The sequence below is a fragment of the Petromyzon marinus genome (genome assembly GCF_048934315.1).
Source record: "Petromyzon marinus isolate PM22_M1 ecotype Great Lakes invasive population chromosome 70 unlocalized genomic scaffold, UKy_Petmar_22M1.pri1.0 chr70_unloc.2, whole genome shotgun sequence".
Taxonomy (NCBI): domain Eukaryota; kingdom Metazoa; phylum Chordata; class Hyperoartia; order Petromyzontiformes; family Petromyzontidae; genus Petromyzon; species Petromyzon marinus.
In genome coordinates, this window is record NW_027422604.1 from 761,717 (window position 1) to 779,162 (window position 17,446).

The 17,446-nt window shown below is 54.7% G+C and overlaps 2 protein-coding genes across 5 annotated transcripts in view; both read right to left on the minus strand.

Moving 5' to 3' along the window:
* KDM6A (lysine demethylase 6A) overlaps positions 1-14,676 on the minus strand; it is a 42,920-nt gene extending 28,244 nt beyond the window's left edge. The window contains exons 1-7 of one of the 4 annotated variants that reach the window (XM_076058322.1): positions 14,296-14,672; positions 12,438-14,259; positions 9,501-9,599; positions 6,903-7,122; positions 3,412-3,549; positions 2,326-2,508; positions 507-620 (exon numbers count right to left, since the gene is read on the minus strand). In XM_076058322.1, coding sequence (XP_075914437.1) covers positions 507-620; positions 2,326-2,508; positions 3,412-3,549; positions 6,903-7,122; positions 9,501-9,599; positions 12,438-12,580 — 897 coding nt within the window. In that variant the 5' untranslated portion in view covers positions 12,581-14,259; positions 14,296-14,672. Of the gene's footprint in view, positions 1-506; positions 621-2,325; positions 2,509-3,411; positions 3,550-6,902; positions 7,123-9,500; positions 9,600-12,437 lie in introns of all 4 variants that reach the window. The other 3 variants (XM_076058321.1, XM_076058324.1, XM_076058323.1) reach the window with 3 other exon arrangements.
* The window catches only part of LOC142908107 (histone demethylase UTY-like), a 163,249-nt gene continuing 159,501 nt past the window's right edge, over positions 13,699-17,446 (minus strand). The window contains exon 10 of the mRNA XM_076058334.1: positions 13,699-13,731. Coding sequence (XP_075914449.1) covers positions 13,699-13,731 — 33 coding nt within the window. The remainder of the gene's footprint in view (positions 13,732-17,446) is intronic.

Below are 17,446 nucleotides of genomic sequence, written 5' to 3' on the forward strand. Positions count from 1 at the left end.
CACAACACAGACACACCACAAGACCGCACAGACACAACACAGACACACCACAAGACCACACAGACACAACACAGACACACCACAAGACCACACAGACAACACAGACACACCACAAGACCACACAGACACAACACAGACACACCACAAGACCACACAGACACGAGCACACAGACACACCACAATATCACACAGACACAACACAGACACGAGCACAAGACCACACAGACACAACACAGACACACCACAAGACCACACAGACAACACAGACACACCAAAAGACCACACAGACACAACACAGACACACCACAAGACCACACAGACACAACACAGACACACCACAAGACCACACAGACACAACACAGACACACCACAAGACCACACAGACACAACACAGACACACCACAGACACGACACAAGACCAAACAACACAGACACACCACAGACACGACCACAAGACCAAACAACACAGACACGACGACCCCACGGACGCCGCGTCTCACGGGCACCTGCAGCTTCTGCGTGGTGAGCGTCCCCACCGCAAGCTGCTCCTGCTGCAAGGGATTCTGGGAGGGGGCGAGGTGAGGTGCATGCTGGGACGCCCAGCCCTCCGCCGCGTTGGGCTGCCACACGCACAGAGTGACACACGTGGGGTGGAGTGACACACACATGGGGGTGGAGTGACACACACGTGGGGTGGAGTGACACACACATGGGGGTGGAGTGACACACACGTGGGGTGGAGTGACACACACATGGGGGTGGAGTGACACACACGTGGGGTGGAGTGACACACACATGGGGGTGGAGTGACACACACGTGGGGTAGAGTGACACACACGTGGGGTAGAGTGACACACACGTGGGGTGGAGTGACACACACGTGGGGTGGAGTGACACACACGTGGGGTGGAGTGACACACACGTGGGGTGGAGTGACACGTGGGGGTGGAGTGACACACACGTGGGGTGGAGTGACACACACGTGGAGGGTGGAGTGACACACACGTGGGGTGGAGTGACACACACGTGGGGTGGAGTGACACACACGTGGGGTGGAGTGACACGCGTGGGATGGAGTGACACACACGGGGGGTGGAGTGACACACACGTGGGGTGGAGTGACACACACGTGGGGTGGAGTGACACACACGTGGGGTGGAGTGACACACACGTGGGGTGGAGTGACACACGTGGGGTGGAGTGACACGTGGGGTGGAGTGACACACACGTGGGGTAGTGACACACACGTGGGGTGGAGTGACACACACGTGGGGTGGAGTGACACACACACAGTGGGTGGAGTGACACACACGTGGGGTGGAGTGACACACACGTGGGGTGGAGTGACACACACAGTGGGTGGAGTGACACACACAGGGGGTGGAGTGACACACACGTGGGGTGGAGTGACACACGTGGGGTGGAGTGACACACGTGGGGTGGAGTGACACACGTGGGGTGGAGTGACACACACAGTGGGTGGAGTGACACACACGTGGGGTGGAGTGACACACACACAGTGGGTGGAGTGACACACACGTGGGGTGGAGTGACACACACGTGGGGTGGAGTGACACACACAGTGGGTGGAGTGACACACACAGGGGGTGGAGTGACACACACGTGGGGTGGAGTGACACACGTGGGGTGGAGTGACACACGTGGGGTGGAGTGACACACGTGGGGTGGAGTGACACACACAGTGGGTGGAGTGACACACACGTGGGGTGGAGTGACACACACAGGGGGTGGAGTGACACACGTGGGGTAGTGACACACACGTGGGGTGGAGTGACACACGTGGGGTGGAGTGACACACACGTGGGGTGGAGTGACACACGTGGGGTGGAGTGACACACGTGGGGTGGAGTGACACACACGTGGGGTGGAGTGACACACACGTGGGGTGGAGTGACACACACACAGTGGGTGGAGTGACACACACGTGGGGTGGAGTGACACACACGTGGGGTGGAGTGACACACACACAGTGGGTGGAGTGACACACACGTGGGGTGGAGTGACACACACACACAGTGGGTGGAGTGACACACACGTGGGAGTGGAGTGAGAATCTGTATGTAGACTGCAGGAGGGAGCTATAAAGTTCTTCACCACGAATGGCCCAAAATCAGTAATTACAAACCAGCTGCAGGAGGGAGGGAGGGGAGGGAGGGGAGGGAGGGGAGGGAGGGGGGAGGGGAGGGGGGGAGGGGAGGGGGGGAGGGGAGGGGTGGGAGGGAGGGGAGGGAGGGAGGGAGAGGGGAGTGAGGGAGGGAGGGAGGGGAGTGAGTGAGTGAGTGAGGCAGGGAGGCCGTCGCTCACCTTGGAGGAGAAGGAACTCTTGCGGATCTTGGCCGGGCTGTGCAGCTCGTCCCCGGCGATGGCCACGTGGTGCGGGAGGAGGGGCTGCTGCTGCTGCTGCTGCTGCTGCTGCTGCAGCGGAGGAGGAGGAGGAGGGGCGGCCTGCGTGGGCCCGCCGAACACGTCCTGCGCCGGCTTGAATGCCTGAGATCAAGACAAAGGTCCCCCGTGTAGCCTGTGACAGACTGTAGGAGCAAGTGCTGCTAGCGAGTAGCAGCGTCTATGAAGGTCGGCACAGTGGCACACGAGGGGGTGGGCGGCCAGCGCCGCTACCCGGTCGCCTTTGTCTCCCCAGTGCTAGCGATGTTCACTACACACCGCTGCACCAGGTACTCGTTTGAGGCCGAGTCGACCTAGGGGAGGCCCAGGACGGGTTAAAGTAATCCTCACTGGGTGTTGGCCGTGAGCGGGAACCGAATTCGGGTCGCCGGGTTCGTAGCGCTAACCGCTGCAATACCACTCCCCACACGCACACAAGCACACGCACGTGAGAGTGAGTGTACATACACGCGCGGAAGTGTGTGTGTGAGCGTAGAGGAGAGTGTGTGAGTGTATAACCTGCTGTGGTGTGTATGTGTGTGAGTGTAGCGAGGTGTGTGTGAGTGTAGCGTGGTGAGTGTAGCGTGGTGTGTGTGAGTGTAGCGTGGTGTATGTGTGTGTAGCGTGGTGTGTGTGTGTAGCGTGGTGTGTGTATGTAGCGTGGTGTGTGTGTGTAGCGTGGTGTGTGTGTGGTATGTGTGTGAGCGTAGCATGGTGTGTGTGCGAGTGTAGCGTCGTGTGTGAGTGTAGCATGGTGTGTGAGTGTAGCGTGGTGTGTGTGTGTGAGCGTAGCGTGGTGTATGTGTGTGTATGTGTGTGTGTGAGCGTATCACCTGCTGTGGTGTGTATGTGTGAGTGTAGCGTGGTGTGTGTGTGCGTGTGAGCGTATCACCTGCTGTGGTGTGTATGTGTGTAGCGTGGTGTGTGTATGTGTGTGCGTGTGAGCGTATCACCTGCTGTGGTGTGTATGTGTGTAGCGTGGTGTGTATGTGTGTGTGAGCGTATCACCTGCTGTGGCGTGCTGGAGGCTGATCCCTGCCGCGACGTGAGCTCCGCGGGGATGGGGAGGCTCCACGCCTCCTCGATGCTGGGCAGCATCTTGGGCTTGCTGGCGAGCACGCCGGGGGGCAGGCTGCACAGCTGGCTCTGCGGGAGGGGCGCACACACACGCAGATGTATACACACGGACGCACACAGACACATGCACGCACACACACACAGATGTATACACACAGACACACAACAACAACCGCCATTCGCCACTAAGTGGCGGTGACGTCACCACGGCGCTTGTGCCAGGCTATGTGCACCTTGAGGCCACGTGAAGTGTCGAACGCCCGCTGGCAGGAGGTCACGGGGCAGACCCAGGTGCCACGGGTCGACTGACTGTGATGACTGGCTGATGCACCACCTGTGCCCCCTACTGTGCCAACCTGCTGTGCTTTGGCCACCCGGCACTCCGCTCGTTGTGAGCGTCGCTCCTCCGCCCACCGTTGTTGTTGGAGGGCGACTGCCTCCAACTGCCCAGTAGCGTCCTTCACGAGCCTCCTCCACAGAGGCCGATCTTGACACCGCTGGTACCGGTCATAGGCAAGTCCACTCAGCTCCACGTCCTCCTGTAGTTGGCCACCAGGTTTGCACACATCTCAGGAGGGATTTTGCCCTCCTCTTTGCAGATATTCTCCAAGTCATTAAGGTTGAGGCTGACGTTTGGCAACTCGAACCTTCAGCTCCCTCCACAGATTTTCTATGGGATTAAGGTCTGGAGACTGGCTAGGTCACTCCAGGACCTTAATGTGCTTCTTCTTGAGCCACTCCTTTGTTACCTTGGCCGTGTGTTTTGGGTCATTGTCATGCTGGAATACCCATCCACAACCCATTTTCAATGCCCTGGCTGAGGGAAGGAGGTTCTCACCCAAGATTTGACGGTACATGGCCCCGTCCATCGTCCCTTTGATGCGGTGAAGTTGTCCTGTCCCCTTAGCAGAATAACACCCCCAAAGCACAATGTCTCCACCTCCATGTTTGACGGTGGGGATGGTGTTCTTGGGGTCATAGGCAGCATTCCTCCTTCTCCAAACACGGCGAGTTGAGTTGATGCCAAAGAGCTCCATTTTGGTCTCATCTGACCACAACACTTTGACCCAGTTGTCCTCTCAATCATTCAGATGTTCATTGGCAAACTTCAGACGGGCATGTATATGTGCTTTCTTGAGCAGGGGGACCTTGCGGGCGCTGCAGGATTTCAGTCCCTCACGGCGTAGTGTGTTACCAATTGTTTTCTTGGTGACTATGGTCCCAGCTGCCTTGAGATCATTGACAAGATCCTCCCGTGTAGTTCTGGGCTGATTCCTCACCTTTCTCATGATCATTGCAACTCCACGAGGTGAGATCTTGCTTGAAGCCCCAGGCGGAGGGAGATTGACAGTTTTTTTGTGTTTCTTCCATTTGCGAATAATCGCACCAACTGTTGTCACCTTCTCACCAAGCTGCTTGGCAATGGTCTTGTGGCCCATTCCAGCCTTGTGTAGGTCTACAATCTTGGCCCTGACATCCTTGGAGAGCTCTTTGGTCTTGGCCATGGTGGAGAGTTTGGAATCTGATTGATTGCTTCTGTGGACAGGTGTCTTTTATACAGGTAACAAGCTGAGATTAGGAGCACTCCCTTTAAGAGTGTGCTCCTAATCTCAGCTCGTTACCTGTATAAAAGACACCTGGGAGCCAGACATCTTTCTGATTGAGAGGGGGTCAAATACTCATTTCCCTCATTAAAATGCAAATCAATTTATAACATTTTCGACATTCGTTTTTTTGGATTTTCTTGTTAATCTGTCTCTCACTGTTCAAATAAACCTAACATTAAAATTATAGACTGATCATTTCTTTGTCAGTGGGTAAACGTACAAAATCAGCAGGGGATCAAATACTTTTTTCCCTCACTGTAACGTGGTTGAGCAAGAGGGAGCCATCCATTGACCGCACCCAGGCATCGATCAGCCTCCCATTATATCTGTACCAAATGGAGATTCCCCCGGTACAGCTATTGAAGGCTTCACGAACTACGTGGTCAAAATAGATGTTAAATAATGTGGGAGCCAGAGGACATCCCTGTCGCACCCCAAGGTGTACAGGGAATGGCTCTGACTCCCGGCCACGTAGTTTTACCCGGGCCCGCTCACCATCATGAAGGTCCTTAATGATCGTGAGCAGAGGGTCAGGGACTCCAAAAGCACGAAGAACAACCCAGAGCCCAGGCCTACTGATGGTATCATAGGCCTTGACCAGGTCAATAAAGCAGAGATGTAGGTCTTGCTGAAATTCCCTACACCTCTGCTGTAGCAGACGGACAGAAATACGGCATCTGTGCAGGACCGCCCTTTCCTGAAACCGCATTGGGGCTCCGCAAGCCTCTCCTCAGCGTGCCTGGCAAGGCGATGTTGAATAATCCTTGCCAGGACCTTTCCCGGCACACTGAGGAGTGAGATGCCCCTGTAGTTGTTACAGTCTGTGCGGTCCCCCTTCTTAAAGAGGGGGGCCACTAGGGCATCCTTCCAATCCTGCGGAACCCGTCCAGTGGTCCAGACTGTTGTTATGATGTCATATAGGGCAGTCTGTGCACAAACGCCACCCTCCCTCAGCATTTCGCTTGGGAGATCATCTCTGCCTGGTGCCTTTTCTGGTCTCCGGATCGCCTTCAGTACTTCAACAGACGATACCTCAGCCAGCCACTCACAGGGGGTGATTCTTCCAATATTTGAGGCACTGCAGCCTCAGCAGGGTCATCCTCACTTTGTGCCACGATGCTTTCCTGGCCGAGGGATTTCCCCTCCCCCAGGACCTCACAGAAATGCTCAGCAAATCTGCAAACCTGTTCCTGGGGGTCGGGAGATTGGATCACCGTTTTTTGCCCTAATGATGGTAATAGGTGTGGCGCTGCAGGTTACTTTTTTGATGGGAGTTAAATAGAGATTTGTGATCGCGGGCCACTGAGGCAGACTCCCATCTCCTCAGCAACCCGCGACCACCACCCAATCCTTGCACACAGACACACACGCAGATGTATACACACCGACACACACACAGACGTACACATATGGATGTATCCACACAGACAGATGTATACACACCGACACACACACAGACGTACACATATGGATGTATACACACAGACAGATGTATACACACCGACACACGCACAGACGTACACATACACAGATGTATATAGACACACACGCGCAGACGTACACACGCGCAGACGTACACACGCGCAGACGTACACACTATCCCCCCCTCCCCCACTCTCTATCCCCCGCCCCACTTCTCCCCCCCTACTTTCCCCCTGTACCCCCTCACTCTCTCCCCCTCTCTCTCTCCCTCCCCCCCTCTCTCTCCCCCCCACTCACCCCCTCTCCCCCTCTCTCCCCCTTTCCCCCTCTCTCTCTCCCCCTCTCTCCCTCCCCCCCCTCTCCCCCCCCCCTCCCCCTCCCCCGCCCCCACACCTGCAGGTGTTTGATGCGCTGGCCGAGGGCGCCGCCGTCTGCGCAGGCCTTGCTCTTGTTGGCGTTGCAGTAGCACTTGAGGGCGTCGTGTGGCTGGCTGCACGACTCGTACAGGATGCCCAGGTCCGTCCAGGCTGCCGCGTGGCCGTGGTCCAGCTGCACGGCACAGATGTACGCCTGCAGCGCGTCCATCGGCTGGTTCTGCTGCTGGTACAGCACCCTGGGCGCATGCGCACGGCGGCGGCGCGTGTGAGCATAGCGTAGTGTGTGTGTGTGTGTGAGCATAGCGTAGTGTGTGTGTGGTGTGTGTGTGTGTGTGAGCATAGCGTAGTGTGTGTGTGGTGTGTGTGTGTGTGAGTGTGGTGTGTGTGTGTGAGCATAGCGTAGTGTGTGTGTGTGTGTGAGCATAGCGTAGTGTGTGTGTGTGAGCATAGTGTGTGTGTGTGTGTGAGCATAGTGTGTGTGTGTGTGAGCATAGTGTGTGTGTGTGTGAGCATAGTGTGTGTGTGTGTGAGCATAGTGTGTGTGTGGTGTGTGTGTGAGTGTGGTGTGTGTGTGTGTATGAGCATAGCGTAGTGTGTGTGTGTGAGTGTGGTGTGTGTGTGTGTGAGTGTGTGTGTGTGAGCGTGGTGTGTGTGAGTGTGGTGTGTGTGTGTGTGTGAGCGTGGTGTGTGTGTGTGTGTGAGCATGGCAAGTGTGTGTGTGTGTGTGAGCGTAGCGCGTGTGTGTGTGTGAGCGTGGTGTGTGTGAGCGTAGTGTGTGTGAGCGTAGCGCGTGTGTGTGAGTGAGCGTAGCGCGTGTGTGAGCGTGGTGTGTGTGTGAGCGTGGTGTGTGTGTGTGAGCGTGGTGTGTGAGCGTAGCGCGTGTGTGTGAGCGTAGCGCGTGTGTGTGTGTGAGCGTGGTGTGTGTGAGCGTGGTGTGTGTGTGAGCGTAGTGTGTGTGTGAGCGTAGCGCGTGTGGTGTGAGCATAGCGCGTGTGTGAGCGTGGTGTGTGTGTGTGAGCGTAGTGTGTGTGTGTGTGAGCATGGTGTGTGTGTGTGTGAGCGTGTGTGTGTGTGAGCGTGGTGTGTGTGAGCGTGGTGTGTGTGTGAGCGTAGTGTGTGAGCGTAGTGTGTGTGTGTGAGCGTAGCGCGTGTGTGTGTGTGAGCGTGGTGTGTGTGAGCGTGGTGTGTGTGAGCGTGGTGTGTGTGTGAGCGTAGTGTGTGTGTGAGCGTAGTGTGTGTGAGCGTGAGCGTAGTGTGTGTGTGTGAGCGTGGTGTGTGTGAGCGTGGTGTGTGTGAGCGTGAGCGTAGTGTGTGTGTGAGCGTAGTGTGTGAGCGTAGTGTGTGTGTGTGAGCGTAGCGCGTGTGTGTGTGTGAGCATGGTGTGTGTGTGTGAGCGTAGCGCGTGTGTGTGTGTGAGCGTGGTGTGTGTGAGCGTGGTGTGTGTGTGTGTGAGCGTAGTGTGTGTGTGAGCGTGAGCGTGGTGTGTGTGAGCGTGGTGTGTGTGAGCGTGGTGTGTGTGTGAGCGTGGTGTGTGTGAGCGTGGTGTGTGTGTGAGCGTAGTGTGTGTGTGAGCGTAGCGCGTGTGCGTGAGCGTGGCGAGTGTGTGTGTGTGAGCGTGGTGTGTGTGTGAGCGTAGCGCTGTGTGTGTGTGAGCGTAGCGCGTGAGCGTGGCGAGTGTGTGTGTGTGTGAGCGTGGTGTGTGCGTGTGAGCATAGTGCGTGTGTGTGAGCGTAGCGAGTGTGTGTGTGTGTGAGCGCGGCGAGTGTGTGTGTGAGTGTGGCGCGTGCGTGTGTGTGTGTGAACGTAGCGCTGTGTGTGTGAGCGTAGCGAGTGTGTGTGAGCGTAGCGAGTGTGTGTGAGCATAGTGTGTGTGTGAGCGTAGCGCTGTGTGTGTGTGAGCGTGGCAAGTGTGTGTGTGAGCATAGCGAGTGTGTGAGCGTAGTGTGTGTGTGAGCGTAGTGTGTGTGTGAGCGTAGCGCTGTGTGTGAGCGTGGCGCGTGTGTGTGTGAGCGTGGTGAGTGTGTGTGACCGTGGCGAGTGTGTGTAGGTACAGCGTGTGTGTGAGCGTCGCAAGTGTTTGTGAGCGTAGCGAGTGTGTGTGTGTAGCAATTATGTGTGTGTGGGTGTTACGGTTGTGTGTGTAGTGTGTGTGTGGGTGTAGCGAGTGTGTGTGTAGCGAGTGTGTAGTGTGGGTATAGCGAGTGGGTGTGGGTATAGCGAGTGGGTGTGAGCATAGCGTGTGAATGTAGCGTGTGTGAGCGTAGCAAGTGTGTGTGGGTGTACCGTGTGTGTGTGTGTGTGAGCGTAGTACACTCACCCACACACACTCACCCACTCACTCTCTCACACTCACTCTCACACACTCACCCACACTCACACTCACCCACGCACACTCACCCACTCACACTCACCCACACACTCTCACCCACACACTCTCACCCACACACTCTCACCCACTCACTCACACACTCACTCACCCCTCTCACCCACTCACACTCACCCACTCACACTCTCACCCACACTCTCACCCACACTCTCACCCACACACTCTCACCCACACACTCTCACCCACACACACTCACCCACTCACTCACACACTCACTCACACACTCACCCGATGGAACACCATGTGTCGGCGCTCGCCTCCGACTTGTCTATCGACTGGCGGTACGACACAAACGCATCGTGCACCTTGCCAATACTGGAGAAGCACCTGGAAGGGATGGAGAGAGGTTGGGGGGGGGGGGCAGGTGAGGGAGGGGTGAGTGGGGGGGGGTTGGTGGTGAGGGCGTCAGCGTGGTGAGGAGATGTTAACTCCCTCGCCTGGCATACAGGAGGTCGTGGGGGTTCGATCCCGACCCTGACGCCTGCTGCTGCTGCTGCTGTATATTTGGAGTTTGCGTCTCTCTCTCTCTCTCTCCCCGTGGTCACCGCGTGGATTTTTCTCCGGCTCCTCCGGTTTTTTCCCTCCACATACCCATAGACTCACTCACTCTGTAGAACAGGTGGAGATCACACAAACTCCACTCACTCTGTAGAACAGGGGGAGATCATACAAACTCCACTCACTCTGTAGAACAGGGGGAGATCATACAAACTCCACTCACTCTGTAGAACAGGGGGAGATCACACAAACTCCACTCACTCACTCTGTAGAACAGGGGGAGATCACACAAACTCCACTCACACTGTAGAACAGGGGGAGATCATACAAACTCCACTCACTCTGTAGAACAGGGGGAGATCACACAAACTCCACTCACTCTGTAGAACAGGGGGAGATCATACAAACTCCACTCACTCTGTAGAACAGGGGGAGATCACACAAACTCCACTCACACTGTAGAACAGGGGGAGATCACACAAACTCCACTCACTCTGTAGAACAGGGGGAGATCACACTCACTCTGTAGAACAGGGGGAGATCACACAAACTCCACTCACTCTGTAGAACAGGGGGAGATCATACAAACTCCACTCACTCTGTAGAACAGGGGGAGATCACACAAACTCCACTCACACTGTAGAACAGGGGGAGATCACACAAACTCCACGCACTCTGTAGAACAGGGGGAGATCACACAAACTCCACTCACTCTGTAGAACAGGGGGAGATCACACAAACTCCACTCACTCTGTAGAACAGGGGGAGATCACACAAACTCCACTCACTCTGTAGAACAGGGGGAGATCACACAAACCCCACTCACTCACTCTGTAGAACAGGGGGAGATCACACAAACTCCACTCACTCTGTAGAACAGGGGGAGATCACACAAACTCCACTCACTCTGTAGAACAGGGGGAGATCACACAAACTCCACTCACTCACTCTGTAGAACAGGGGGAGATCACACAAACTCCACTCACCCTAGAACAGGGGGAGATCACACATACTCCACTCACTCTGTAGAACAGGGGGAGATCATACAAACTCCACTCACTCTGTAGAACAGGGGGAGATCACACAAACTCCACTCACACTCACTGTGTAGAACAGGGGGAGATCACACATACTCCACTCACTCTGTAGAACAGGGGGAGATCATACAAACTCCACTCACTCTGTAGAACAGGGGGAGATCACACAAACTCAACTCACTCTGTAGAACAGGGGGAGATCACACAAACTCCACTCGCACTCTGTAGAACAGGGGGAGATCACACAAACTCCACTCACTCTGTAGAAAATGGGGAGATCACACAAACTCCACTCACTCACTCTGTAGAACATGGGGAGATCACACAAACTCCACTCACTCTGTAGAACAGGGGGAGATCACACAAACACCACTCACTCTGTAGAACAGGGGGAGATCACACAAACTCCACTCACTCACTCTGTAGAACATGGGGAGATCACACAAACTCCACTCACTCTGTAGAACAGGGGGAGATCACACAAACTCCACTCACTCTGTAGAACATGGGGAGATCACACAAACTCCACTCACTCACTCTGTAGAACATGGGGAGATCACACAAACTCCACTCACTCTGTAGAACATGGGGAGATCACACAAACTCCACTCACTCTGTAGAACAGGGGGAGATCACACAAACTCCACTCACTCTGTAGAACAGGGGGAGATCACACAAACTCCACTCACTCTGTAGAACAGGGGGAGATCACACAAACTCCACTCACTCACTCTGTAGAACAGGGGGAGATCACACAAACTCCACTCTCTGTAGAACAGGGGGAGATCACACAAACTCCACTCACTCTAGAACAGGGGGAGATCACACATACTCCACTCACTCTGTAGAACAGGGGGAGATCATACAAACTCCACTCACTCTGTAGAACAGGGGGAGATCACACAAACTCCACTCACACTCACTGTGTAGAACAGGGGGAGATCACACAAACTCCACTCACTCACTCTGTAGAACATGGGGAGATCACACAAACTCCACTCACTATGTAGAACATGGGGAGATCACACAAACTCCACTCACTCACTCTGTAGAACATGGGGAGATCACACAAACTCCACTCACTCTGTAGAACATGGGGAGATCACACAAACTCCACTCACTCACTCTGTAGAACATGGGGAGATCACACAAACTCCACTCACTCTGTAGAACAGGGGGAGATCACACAAACTCCACTCACTCTGTAGAACAGGGGGAGATCACACAAACTCCACTCACTCTGTAGAACATGGGGAGATCACACAAACTCCACTCACTCACTCTGTAGAACATGGGGAGATCACACAAACTCCACTCACTCTGTAGAACATGGGGAGATCACACAAACTCCACTCACTCTGTAGAACAGGGGGAGATCACACAAACTCCACTCACTCTGTAGAACAGGGGGAGATCACACAAACTCCACTCACTCTGTAGAACAGGGGGAGATCACACAAACTCCACTCACTGTGTAGAACAGGGGGAGTTAACACAAACTCCACTCACTCTTTAGAACAGGGGGAGATCACACAAACTCCACTCACACTCACTCTGTAGAACAGGGGAGATCACACAAACTCCACCGACCCACTCACCCCGCTAGCCACTAGAGGACCACATCACGTACCTGCCCAGGTAGTACCAGGACTGGCCCGAGTTTGGGTCGACTTCCAGCGACTTCTGCAGGCACTGGATTGCACAGGACTCACGTTGAGATTTCTCTCCCAGCTGCTCGGCTGTGTGATGCATCCAGCCTGGGCACCGCAACATCACCACACCATCATCACCACATCAACACCATACTCGTTACATCTTCACCACCATCGTCATTGTTAGCATCCATCACCACATCAACATCGTTCCAACGTCATCATTGTCGTCGGCGCTGGTGGTGGCCGTGAGCGGGGATCGAACTCGGATTGCCGCGTTCGCAGTGCGGGGCGCTGGCCGCTACACTGACCGCTACACTGACCGCTACACTGACCACTCTCCACCACCACCACTAACACCCACGTCACGGCCTTCACACTCCTATTGTGCGAGCTGCGTTTGTACTTTCAGCACCCCCCCGCCCCATACTTGCCCTGTAATGGAAAGGCTGGTGGTGATACCTGTGTGTGGTATGTGTTGTGTCGCGTGTCTGTGTTGTGTCGTGTGTGTGTGTTGTGTCATGTGTGTGTCTGTGTTGTGTCGCGTGTCTGTGTTGTGTGTGTCTGTGTTGTGTCATGTGTGTGTCTGTGTTGTGTCGCGTGTCTGTGTTGTGTGTGTCTGTGTTGTGTCATGTGTGTGTCTGTGTTGTGTCGCGTGTCTGTGTTGTGTGTGTCTGTGTTGTGTCATGTGTGTGTCTGTGTTGTGTGCGTGTCTGTGTTGTGTGTGTCTGTGTTGTGTCATGTGTTGTGTCGCGTGTGGCTTTGTTGTGCCGTGTGTGAGTGTCTGTGTTGTGTCATGTGTCTGTGTTGTGTCGCATGTCCATGTGTCTGTGTTGTGTGTGTCGTGTTGTGTCGTGTGTGTGTCTGTGTTGTGTCGTGTGTGTGTGTCTGTGTTGTGTGTGTGTGTCTGTGTTGTGTCGTGTGTGTCTTTGTTGTGCCGTGTGTGTGTCCGAGTGTGTCTGTGTTGTGTCGTGTGTGTGTCTGTGTGTGTCATGTGTCTTTGTTGTGTCGTGTGTGTGTCTGTGTTGTGTCATGTGTGTGTGTGTGTCGTGTGTCTGTGTGTGTCGTGTGTCTGTGTTGTGTCGTGTGTTGTGTCGTGTGTGTGTCTGTGTTGTGTCGTGTGTGTGTCTGTGTTGTGTCGTGTGTCCGTGTGTGTCTGTGTTGTATCGTGTGTCTGTGTTGTGTCGTGTGTGTGTCTGCGTTGTGTCTCAGTGTGTCCGTGTGCGAGACCGGGGAGCGCTAGCGGGGAGCGGTGGTGGTCATCCCGTGGCTCTATGAACCCGGCACCTCGAGAGTTCGATCCCCGCTCGCGCTCACCACCGACATCGGTGAAGCGACGATCTAAACCGTCCTGGGCATCCTCCCCTAGGTCGACTCAGCCTCAACCGAGTACCTGGTGTAGCGGTGTGTAGCGAACATCGCTAGCACTGGGGAGACAAAGGCGGCCCGGCGTGGTGCTGGCCACCCACCCCCTCGTGTGCCACAGTGGCGGTAGCCTTCGTAGGTGCTGCCGCTGACGGCACTTGCCCCTACAGCCTGTGGAAGGCTATACTGGAGGGGGAGAGCTTTGTCTTGGTGCGTGTCGGCTCAGCAGGGAACGCCGTCTGCGACGTGCGGATTTCTTTTTTTGGGGATTTTTTTTTTGTTGAAACGCGGAAGGCTTCACACCCCGGATGGCAGGGGCATGCGTGAGCACCTGCGTGCGTGTGAGCACGTGTGTGTGTGTACTTGTGTGTGTGTGTACTTGTGTGTGTACCTGAGTGTGTGTACCTCTGTGTGTGTGTACTTGTGTGTGTGCACCTGTGTGTGTGTGTGTGCACCTGTGTGTGTGTGTACTTGTGTGTGTGTGAGCATCTCTGTGTGTGCACCTGTGTGTGTGTACCTGTGTGTGAGCACCTGTGTGTGTGTACCTCTGTGTGTGTGTACTTGTGTGTGTGCACCTGTGTGTGAGCATCTCTGTGTGTGTGCACCTGTGTGTGTGTACCTTGTGTGGTGTACCTGAGTGTGTGTACCTGAGGCTGCGGTGCCTCAAATATTGGAAGAAAGTCACCCCCTGTGAGTGGCTGGCTGAAGTGCCATCTGTTGAGGAAGTACTGAAGGCGATCAGGAGTCTGAGACCAGGAAAGGCAGCGGGCAGAGATGATCTCCCAAGCGAAATGCTGAGGGAGGGTGGCGTTTGTGCACAGACTGCCCTATATGACATCATAACAACAGTCTGGACCACTTGACGGGTTCCGCAGGAATGGAAGGATGCCCTGGTGGTCCCCCTCTTTAAGAAGGGGGACCGCACAGACTGTAACAACTACAGGGGCATCTCACTCCTCAGTGTGCCGGGAAAGGTCCTGGCAAGGATTATTCAACATCGCCTTGCCAGGCACGCTGAGGAGAGGTTTGCAGAGCCCCAAAGCGGTTTCAGGAAAGGGCGGTCCTGCACAGATGCCATATTTTCTGTCCGTCTGCTACAGCAGAGGTGTAGGGAATTCCTACAAGACCTACATCTCTGCTTTATTGACATGGTCAAGGCCTATGATACCATCAGTAGGCCTGGGCTCTGGGTTGTTCTTCGTGCTTTTGGAGTCCCTGACCCTCTGCTCACGATATTAAGGACCTTCATGATGGTGAGCGGGCCCGGGTAAAACTACGTGGCCGGGAGTCAGAGCCATTCTCTGTACACCTTGGGGTGCGACAGGGATGTCCTCTGGCTCCCACAATATTTAACATCTATTTTGACCACGTAGTTCGTGAAGCTTTCAATAGCTGTACCGGGGGAATGTCCATTTGGTACAGATATAATAGGAGGCTGATCGATGCCCGGGTGCGGTCAAGGGATGGCTCCCTATTGCTCAACCACGTTATGTATGCCGATGATTTGGTAATAGCTGCTCATACAAAGGAGGAGTTGGAGACGCTGCTGCTGAGACTGGAGCGTGCCAATAAGAGATGGGGCCTTACCATCAGCCCCACCAAAACTAAGCACCTGCCTGGGTATTTTGTACCATCGGACACTCACCCCCACAACTCCCAATCGGTGATGGGGCAGTTGTGGAGAGAGTGGGAGAGTTTCCCATACCTGGGCAGTGTGCTTATGACCGGCTCCAGTTTAACAGCAGAGGTCTCACTCCGAAATCAGTCGAGCGGCAATATCTTTTCATCGGTTGCGTAACACTGTGTGGAAGCTACCTGGTCTGTCGCTCCGCACTAAGCTTCAGGTCTTCTCGGCCACGGTCATTCCCTCGCTTCTCTACGCTTGCGAATGGAACATCTTCGCCGGTTAGAAACATTTAGGCTGGCCTGCCTACGATCCATCCTGGGTTTAATCAGGCTGGATTGTGTGAGGAGCTCACAAATCCTTGAAAGATCTGGGCAAGGTCCCATCGGTGAGCTCCTCCGGCGGGCAAGGCTGCGATGGCTGGGTCATGTAGCCCGCATTCCAGCCACCGCATGCCGAAACAGCTTTTGTTCGGCCGGATCGAGGGGGCTAAATGGGCGCGGCACAGGCTAGAGAAGAGATGGAGTGATGTGGTACAGGAGGACGTGGAGCTGAGTGGACTTGCCAATGACTGGTACCAGCGGTGTCAAGATCGGCCTCTGTGGAGGAGGCTCGTGAAGGACGCTACTGGGCAGTTGGAGGCAGTCGCCCTCCAACAACAACGGAGGGCGGAGGAGCGACGCTCGCAACAACGAGCCGAGCGCCGGGTGGCTAAAGCACAGCAGGTTGGCACAGTTGGGGGCACACAAACACACACAGAGACACAAACCAACACAACCAGACACACGCACACACACAAACCCACACAGAGACACACAAACAAACACAACCAGACACACGCACACACAAACACACAAAGACACAGACACACACACACACACACAAACCCACACAGAGACACAAACACTACCAGACACACGCACACACAAACCCACACAGAGACACACAAACAAACACACACAGAGACACACAAACAAACACACACAGAGACACATAAACAAACACAACCAGACACACGCACACACAAACACACACAAAGACACAGACACACAAACAAACAAACACAACCAGACACACACACAGACACACAAACAAACACAACCAGACACACGCACACACAAACACACACAAAGACACAGACACACGCACACACAAACACACACAAAGACACAGACACACAAACAAACAAACAAACACAACCAGACACACACAAGAGACACACAAACAAACACAACCAGACACACGCACACACAAACACACACAACCAGACACACGTACACACAAACACACACACACGCACACACAAACAAACACAACCAGACACACACACACAGCCACACAAACAAAACACAACCAGAGACACGCACAGACAGACACACACACAGACACAACCAGACACATGCACACACAGACACACACACACACAGACACACAGACACACAACCAGACACACAAACACACACAGGCACATGCACACACACAGGCACGCACACACAGGCACACAGGACACACACAAACAAACACACAGAGACACACACACACAGAGACACACACACAGAGACACACACACATACACACACACAGACACAAACAAACACACAGGCACACAGACACACACAGAGACACACGCACACAGACACACAGACACACGCAAACACACACAGAGACACAACCAGACACACACACAAACAAACACACAGACACACACAAACAAACACACACAGACACACACAGACACACACAAACAAACACACACAGACACACACAGACACACACAAACAAACACAGACACACACAAACAAACACACAGCCCTGGGATGACCACGCTTCTACGAGCGGCGGAGTTTCCAACACCAAGAAGCGAGGGGGGGGTGAGGGGGGAATGGGGTGAGGGGGGGGGTGAGGGGTGAGTGGGGTGAGGGGGGAGTGGGGTGGAGGGGGAGTGGGGTGAGGGGGGGTGGTGTGAGGGGGGAGTGGGGTGAGGGGAGTGGGGTGAGG